This window comes from Echinops telfairi, unplaced genomic scaffold (genome assembly GCF_000313985.2).
Source record: "Echinops telfairi isolate 266 unplaced genomic scaffold, ASM31398v2 ScPeMD7_12;HRSCAF=54, whole genome shotgun sequence".
NCBI lineage: Eukaryota > Metazoa > Chordata > Mammalia > Afrosoricida > Tenrecidae > Echinops > Echinops telfairi.
Genome location: NW_022103909.1, coordinates 2,066,931 through 2,075,367, shown reverse-complemented (window position 1 = coordinate 2,075,367; position 8,437 = coordinate 2,066,931). Strand labels below are relative to the sequence as shown.

Below are 8,437 nucleotides of genomic sequence, written 5' to 3'. Positions count from 1 at the left end.
GCTTTAGGGAAAGGGTAGATGCTGGGTTAGTGCAAGGCTAGCGGGTTTCCTGAGCCCCCACCACACCAAGGTGCAGCCTTCACCTTCACTACTTCCTGCCCCAGTCCTCCCACACCCCAAGCTTGGGCCTACTCTCTAGGCGTGGCATGCCCCTTTCCTCCTCTGGCTCATCTCTCACGAGCTCTGGTGCCACATGGGCTCTGTGGGCTATTAACCACCCTGTCAGCAGCTGAGACTTCCTGCTCCTGTGAAGACCCACAGCGTCAGAAACACGAAGGGGCAGCTCTCTCCTGCCTTATAGGTCAGAATGAACTAGTCCATCCTCTGTGAGTTATTCTGTGAGTTACTCTTAGCTCTGTTATTCAGGGGCAGCAGTGAGCACCCTTGACCTTATCATAGGGCATGACGAATGACAAGATTGGGCTGGGGAGCTGTTGGAGGGGTGAGTGTGTGTGTGTGCAATACAATGTGAAGGACGGTGCAGCAAGTGGCAACATGTGTGTATGTGTGTGCAACACAATGTGAAGGACGGTGCGGCAAGTGGCAACATTTCCATGCCTGACGAATGTTTGGGTTCGCAACCATGCTCCCTCTGACTCCAACTTCTTGGCATAACGTTCAAAGCTTTCCTCAAACAGGCCCCGGTCCAGGCTTCTGCAAGGCTGACCTATCCAATAGTCGGTACTTTCAGAGGCCCATAAAAACGGTCCGATTTCTTTTAAAAAGTATTAGGGGGCAGCATCCAGCCTGGATTAGTCTTCATACCAATGCCGTTGTAAAATGCCACTTGAGTTCTTAAAATGGAGCAAGTGTCCCCTCAGGGCCAGAGGGCATGGGCCCGGAAGGCCAGCCTGCAGCCCTGCTCTGTGTCCCTCAGCCCGGGGCCTTCTGGTCCTCCAGTCCCACGTGTGCCTCTGTGGCTTGGCTGATGCTAGTCTCTGCTGATTCTGTCCCTTCCCGCCGGAGGGCTCATCCTCTCAGGTGGAAGGCCAGATGTCCCTTGATGAGGCTTTCACTAACTCTCTCCAGTGAAAGGAAACGTCCCTTCTGACTCCCCTGGCCTACCTTAGCGCATTTCCAGGCGTCTGACGGCAAACACTCTGTTTCCTCAGTTAGAGCGCATTCCATGTGGGAAGGGACGCATCTCCCTAGACCCGAATTGACAGTGCTCACCATATAACATGCGGGCTAGAATTGGGGTCAGAGGATGTTTGGGGACAAGAAGCAGTTGAGTGTGACACAGCTTCCCAGAACTGAAACAGCTGGTCCTCCTAATGGACCCGGTACTTGAAAACAGCAGAGGAGGAACTTAACACTAGTGTCAGAAAACCTTTATTTCCCACTGAGATCCCAAGTCCAACTCCTTTCTCTTTCCAGAAAGAACTGCCCCTTTTCCCCACCCCTGGTTGAGTTCTGGCTGTGCACGTCTCTGCTTCTGGCAGGGACTCTCCAAAGTGTCTCCAATAGGGTGGCTGGGGACTCAAGGATTCTAGGCGCATGGTCCCAGGCAGCTATGGCCCAATGGCGCCCTCATGTGGCAATGCCCAAGATGACAACCCAACAAAACCCTGGGGTACACTCCAGGCCCGTCTGTCTCACACTTGAGTGTGTGTGCGCGATCCTTCCAGCAACGAAAACGTGTAGTGGGCGCAGCCATGGTCACCACGAGTTCCGACTTGTGTGTGTCCTGTTTCGTCGTGTCTGCTCCACTTGGGGACTTCCTGTGGGTTCGCTCACTCAGTCATGCTGGCCTGTGCACACTGTCCCCAGACTTCCTGGGCTCTTGGGAGCTTGCTTGCTCAGGAGGCCTGAGTTTTAGCTGCAGATCTGTCCATACCTTGCTGCATGACCTTAGTCAAATCACTTCACCTTTCTGCTGCAATACTCCCAAATGTCTCCTCCATATCCCCGATAAGTCACCGGCTTTCCTTTTGTAGTAAGAAAATGATAAGGCCGGACTAAAACAAACGTTTTCAACTTGTATCTACAGATGTTTCCAAGCTCAGGGGCCGGTAGGGATCACCCACACCTACTACTTTATAGACCCAACCAAAGGCCCTGCCATTGAGTCCACCCTATTGGACAGGGCAAAACTGTCCCGGTGAGTTTCAGAGACGGTAACTCTACAGGAGTAGAAAGCCCCATCTTTCTCCCACGGAGTGGCTGGTGGTTTTGAACTGTTGACCTTGCGGATCATAGCCCACGGTGTAACCACTATGCCACCAGGGCTCCTACTTTATATGCAGGGTTTTGAAAATTGGGTTCTGGGACTTAAGCTTTCTTTCAACATCCACATTTGGGATGCCCAAACGAGGCCTCTCCCACCCTGGCTACCTGGCTCCATTGTGCTAGGCTTTACGAAAGCCAGCTGGCTGGTGCAGTCGGAAGTGAAGGGACGTGGGCCTGGAAGGACCAGGGGCTAGTTGAGTAGTGTTCTCGGGGTGTGGCGGAGGGAGCTTGGTTCCGAGTTGAGATCAATTCCGGTTCCACCAATCCCTAGCGGTGGGGCTGTGGCAAGCCCTGTCGCAGCGGTCTGCTTCTGCGTCTGTCTATAAAACGGGCACGATGCCTCGCCTGCCTGCCTCCAAGGACTACTGTGCAGATGAAATAAGATACAGGGCCTAAGTCAGGGTGCTCTCTATACACCAGAATTGGCTTTTCAAACTGGGAGTAATAGAGCAAGGGAGGCTGTCTCAGAGCTCTCCTCCCCCGGGGAGGTCACATTATGATGAGATTCCAGGGGAGCAGGGATTGGGGACAAGGTGGCCGGAGTGGGGTTTTTTTGGTTTTTGTTTTGGTGAGTTCACGCTGTTGTCTGAAGGCCCTGCCCTAGCTGCCTGCTGGGCTTTGGAAGCCTCTGTTTCTAGGACAGAGGGTAAGTTCTAGGCCCCATCCTTCCAGCAGCGTGTCGGTGGCCCGATGATCTTGCAAGGAGGAGAAAGGTCCTGCCGTGGCACTTATGGGGTCTCGACGTCCATCCTCCAGGCCCACAAAGGCACCAATGACCGGTCCCCAGTCATTGGCAAGGCTGTTTCCTGAGAGGCTGTGCAGGCTTCCCCAGGGCTTAGTTGAAGAGCCAGTGCTGGTGGGGATCCCTGGGATTGCAGGGGGTCATGGCTGGATGCTTGCTCTGGGATGTCAGGCAGGTCCCAGAGCCTGAGTTTCTGAAGAGCTGGCCCTAAAGGAAGAAGACAGCAGGAGGTCAGCCTGGATTTCCAGGAGCAGCATTGGGGGGCAACAGATAAAAGGAAAAGCCAATTCAACCCGGCGCCTTTCCTCATCGCCCCCCCCCCAAGTCACTGCCTGTCTCCAACCGCAGCCTGGGCGCTGGCCTAGGGGAAGGCAAGACGGTGAACCAACCAAAATGTGAAAAAGCAAACCGAGAAAAAATCCAACTGACTCAAAAAAAAAAAAAAAAGAAAGAAAAGAAAAGCCCACTGCCAAGGAGTGGATTCCGACGGGTAGGAACTAGAAACTGAGCGAGGCTTCCCTTCCCGGCTCCCCACCCAGACCCCACAGCCAGACTCAAACTCGGAGCCCCTCCCCCAACGTACTTCCTGCTTCGGCTCACAAGCCCCCTCTTCGCCTCTCACCCCTTGTCGTGCCCCAGAGGGGAGGCTCCTTGCAAGGCAGCAGTTCTCAACCTGTGGGTCACGACCCCTTTGGGGGCCCAACGACCCTTTCACGGGGTTGTTTAAGACCATGGGAAACACATATTTCCCGTAGTCTTAGGAACCGAGACACGGCTCCTCTATCCGTCTCCAGGCGGGCCGCCCACATGCAGATACGCCCACCTACGAGTTCCTGGCATGAAGACTGTTACCCATGCTACACCATGCTTCAAGACATTTCATTTATTTGTCATTAGAAATAAGGTGTTCACAATCTAGAATGACATACTGTTTTTGTGATTCACCACTATGCTTTAATGATGTTCAATTTGTAACCATGAAAACACATCCTGCCTATCAGATATTTACATGACCATTCATCGCAGTAGCAAAATGACAGTGATGAAGTAGCAACGAAAAGAATGTTATGGTTGGGGGTCCCCACCACGTGAGGGACTGTGTGAAAGGGTCACAGCATCGGGAAGGTTGAGAACCGCTGTTGTAAGGGAAGTCAGGAACTAGAGATGTGTGTGTGTGTGTGTGCGCGTGCGTATTAGACTCCTAGTGCTGTTGGGCCCTGTGTGGTGGACATAGTCACACTGTACCTCTCGGGGCCCCATTGTGTTTCCCAGGCCGAGCTTAGGTTTCGAGTCAGACACGGCCGGGTTCCGAATCCCAGGCCTGCCACTAATTTACCAGGGACCAGCCTTGGTCAAGTCACAGACTTGCTGAGCCTCAGTGGCCTCACCTGTCGAAATGAAAACAGCACCACCTGGGGAGGGTCTCCGCAGAAATAGCCAAGACCATGCAGGTGAGCGCCTAGCTCCACACCTGCTCCCCGGACAGCACACAGCAACCGAGAGCAACTCTGCACCCGCATCTACTCGGGTTCTGCTGAAAACTTGTTGGGCCAGGGCGGAGCTGGCTGTGGATGATCATCTCGAACCCCGTCTTGAAGTGGCCCAGGACAGCCAGCCCCCTCCCATCACTTAACATCGCTCTGAGAAGCCTGCCTGGGGCCAAGCCCACCTCTCCACACTTTTGTCACTGCCCGGATCCACGCTCAGGCTGAAGATGGAGGAGAAGAGGAGGAGGAGGAGGGGTGGGGTGGGGAGGGGCCTGAGCTTTCTGGGCAGCTGACGCACCTGGGTCAATTCCCATTCCTCGTCCTTGGGGACCTGCCTGTTTTTGCCAGAGAAGTGACAGCTCCTCAGGCCCAGGGTGCCAGCGCTGGCATGTAGACATAGCTGCTTTGCGATGTTGTGGCGAAGGTCCCTGTGGGTTGTGTATTCAAAGTACTGAAAGGCAAGATAAGAGGAGTCCTGAGGGACAGGCAAGGAGTCCACCTGCTGCCTCCCACAGCCACCCAGTCTGCGCGACCACCCGTGGGTGGGCAGGCAAGTCATGGCCAGCAAGCCCATGTGCAACGTAGCAAGCTGCTGCCTGGTGCTGGCAGCCCCCTGACCAATGAGAACCAGTCTGTGACCCACGGTCACGCTGCATCACCCGGAGGCCTGAGGTATCATTGGATGAACTTCCGCTTTCAGGTCAGCTCTATCTAGGCTTGAATCCCAGGCCTGCCATCCTCTGGTTTTTGGATATAAACCCCCTAACCCTGTCTTCTGTCTGTCTGAGTCAGGATGCTCCGTTGACACCTGTTCGTCCTCTCAGCAATCCACAAATGTCCACTGACAATCAGATGGGGGCTGTGCACGAGGGGCCTTGGCTGGCAATTGAACCCAGGTCTCTGGAAGGGCGGGTTGTGGGGCGGTGAGAATTCTACTGGGGAACTACCGATGCTCCCCGCTCTTGTGTGCTCATAGAGTACTCTTCAAGAATGTTCATCTGTTTACCCCCTGACCCCATCTCCCAGCGCCGTGGTGCAGAACAGCTCCGTCTTCACACCACCTGACCAGTGTCCTGTGCTGGCCCTTTCCTGGCCTCCGTTCTGCTTCTAACACGCCTTCCCCGAGGCCACGCAGTCAGGGGGTGTGGGGGGTGGAGAGTCAGTCGCTGGCCCTCAGGGAAAGGCTGGGGCACTGTAGAGCACATTCTCCAGAGGCCAGGGGCACCATGAGATGCCCGTGCGTGGTTTGGGGGCCACTGTTGACGGGGTAAGGTTGGAGCGGTGGCTTCTGGGCAGGGGAGGCAGTGAAGATGGAAGCTGAGTGTAGGTGAGGGAAAGCTCAGACATGTCCACATGCAGCGTCGGCGTCTGGCGTCCTCCGTGAAGTCTCTCTGATGACAGGCCCCCTCCACCAGCCCCCTCTCGTCTGTGTTCTTTCTGGATGCCCCCATTCACACCCTAGCTGCCTGTGTCATGTATTTCCCTCAGCCCCCGGGGTCTCCTGAGGGCAAGCCTAGTCTCCCCTTCTCTTTGGATCTCCCCCACTCTGGGTCTCAGGAAGGACTCTTTTGGGGGAAGAGGGGACTGTGAGGAAAGGGGGTACCCTAGAGCCAGGCTCCTGTCCCACCTGCCCCGGCCTGTGTGGTCCACACACCTGGTTGCCCCCGAGGCCGTGGCAGACGTACAGGATGAGGGGCTTCCCGCCATGGTTGTTCTCGCCCACGTCCAGGCACAGGTTGGTCCCCAGGCTCTTGATCTACGGACAGAGGAGACCCCGGAGGGCACAGTCAGGAGTCTCCTGCTTGGAGGTGCGCCCCCGGGACCTGTGTGCACGGCCAGATTTCCCTGAGTGAGGATGCTCATCTCGGGCCCTCTCTGCTCGCTGACCCAGGTGACCGGGATTGGTGGCATCGTAAAGGGGAACCCCAGGCCCCGGCAAGGCCAGGGCCCAGGTTCTCTGTGGGGCAGGATGGACAACCTCTCGGGATGCTGGGCCCCAGGAAGGCCTCAGCATGTGTGAGTTTCCTTAAGAGCAGAGGTTGACCAAGTGTGCCCCTCACCCCCACCCCACCCCCACCCCCAGACCAACAGCAGCCCCTGGGAGCCCGCTAGATATGCAAATTCTCAGCCTCTGCCCCAGACCCACTCAACCCGAAGCTGCAGCATTGGGGCCCAGGAAGGAGTGTTTTCACAAGCCCGTGGGGTGGGGGAGGAGGGTGGGGAGGAGGGTTTGGAGTTTGAAAAGCCTGGGTTGTTTTCCCCTTCATCTGTGGACGCCCACAGCGGCTGCTCGGGCTTCCTGGGGGATGGGGCATGGAGAATGGCATCCGGTTTGCCATCCATCTGGTGGGCTACGTCAGAATCCCTGGTGGTGGGATGGCGGGTAGGCAGGTGGGTTTCAGGACTCACGGCTCCGTAGAAGGTGGGTTTCAGGTCGGGGACAAACATCTCTGGGTAGATGTTGTGTAGGAACCAGGAAAAGTTGCGACAGTGTAGCTGTTCCCTCAGCTTCAGTCGTTCCGAAATGTCACCAAAGGTCTTCTGCCAACCAAGCCAGCCCCCAACGCGTCAGGACCCACCGCCTAGGCCTCACCGCCTCCTTCCCCCAAATGTGTCCCAGGACCTACTGCACTGTTCTCTCCACCCCAAGTCCACTCCCACCCCCACCCCCCTTGGCTGTGGGCGCCCTCCAACACCTCTTAAGATGTCCCGCCGGGCTTTCCCCAAGTCCTCGTCTCTCTCTGAGGCTCTTCCTCTGAACCGCTCCTTCCTCCCTCCCCTCCCAAACGACGCTGGGAAACTCCAGGGGGGACCACAGTGCCCCTCTCCTCAGTGGGCGCAGAGGGGTGAAGCGGGGGACCAGATGGTGGTGACGGCGTGAGCTCTGTCAGCAGCCCACGGTCGGCATCTGGGCTTCGGAGCGTCTCTTCCCCCGGACCCTCCCCACGCACCGCCTTCCCTTACCTCCTGAGCCATCTTTGCTGCCTGCAGGTTCCTCCGGTAGAAAATCTCCTTGTAGTCGTCCATCCAGACCTCAGCCAGGCGGACTTGGTTGCGAGCAATGACGTTGATGCCCTTAGGGAAGGTGTGAGGGCTCTTGGTACGGAACACGTGGCCCACCACGGAGCAGGGGATGATCTCCAGCTGGCCCCCACACTGCCACACCTGCCAGGGCGAGGAGACAGGGCGGGACCTTCAGGACTGAGTGGGGAAAAACATCTCCCCCCCAGCCCACAACAAGCAGCTTTGTTCTACTCCCAGGATTCTAGACCCCAGGGCGAAGGGTGCAGGTCACAGGCTGAGACCAGACGCTGACCAGACCTGGTTCCAGGTGCGTCAAATCAAGACAGCCGTGCCACCCAACCAGAGCACCAGATGCGTTAATAGCAAGGATGCCAACTACCAGGTTGCCTGCGGGTGTCCTCTGGACCATGTCCCAGGTGACAGACTAAAGGGAGGTGAGGAGCCCCTTGGTATCAGGTGCCTGAGGTGGCGGGCTGCTTGAAGACCTGGAGGGATGCTGTGGCCTGCTTCAAGTACAGCAGCACCAGAAACACATTGTGTAGGAGCAGCAAGGTACAATTAGGTGCTTCATAATGTGCCAGACACTGTGGGAGGTGACTTCTTCAATGAGCTCATTTGCTTATTAATGGCTTCCCCACTGGCACGGTGACTTGTGCAAATGTCACTGAAAGGAAATCCTGGCCGACTTGATTCTGGGACTCATCAGAACTGGGGCCTCCTACCGTTAGGCACAGGGGAACTCCTGGGACGCCAGGGCACAGGTCCTAGGACCCAGGCAGGGGGCTGCATTAATACAGGGAAAGGTTGGCGATTGGATTCTGGCCCACAGACAATGTGGCGCCGGCCCTTCTGGTGTGCAGTGCTGACTCCTTGGGTGGCTAACCGCAAGTTCGCTAGTTCAAACCCACCAGCTGCTCCAGTAAGAGTTACAGGCAGGGTGCAGTAGAGCACTGAC

The 8,437-nt window shown here is 56.6% G+C and overlaps 1 protein-coding gene across 2 annotated transcripts in view; it reads right to left on the bottom strand.

The window, feature by feature from the left end:
- Positions 1-2,172: 2,172 nt before the first annotated feature.
- Positions 2,173-8,437, bottom strand: part of GALNT6 (polypeptide N-acetylgalactosaminyltransferase 6) — a 43,062-nt gene continuing 36,797 nt past the window's right edge. For both annotated transcript variants that reach the window (XM_045287313.1, XM_045287314.1), the window contains exons 7-11: positions 7,423-7,623; positions 6,868-6,999; positions 6,113-6,214; positions 4,757-4,909; positions 2,173-3,178 (exon numbers count right to left, since the gene is read on the bottom strand). In XM_045287313.1, the coding sequence (XP_045143248.1) occupies positions 3,065-3,178; positions 4,757-4,909; positions 6,113-6,214; positions 6,868-6,999; positions 7,423-7,623 (702 nt within the window). In that variant the 3' untranslated portion in view covers positions 2,173-3,064. The remainder of the gene's footprint in view (positions 3,179-4,756; positions 4,910-6,112; positions 6,215-6,867; positions 7,000-7,422; positions 7,624-8,437) is intronic.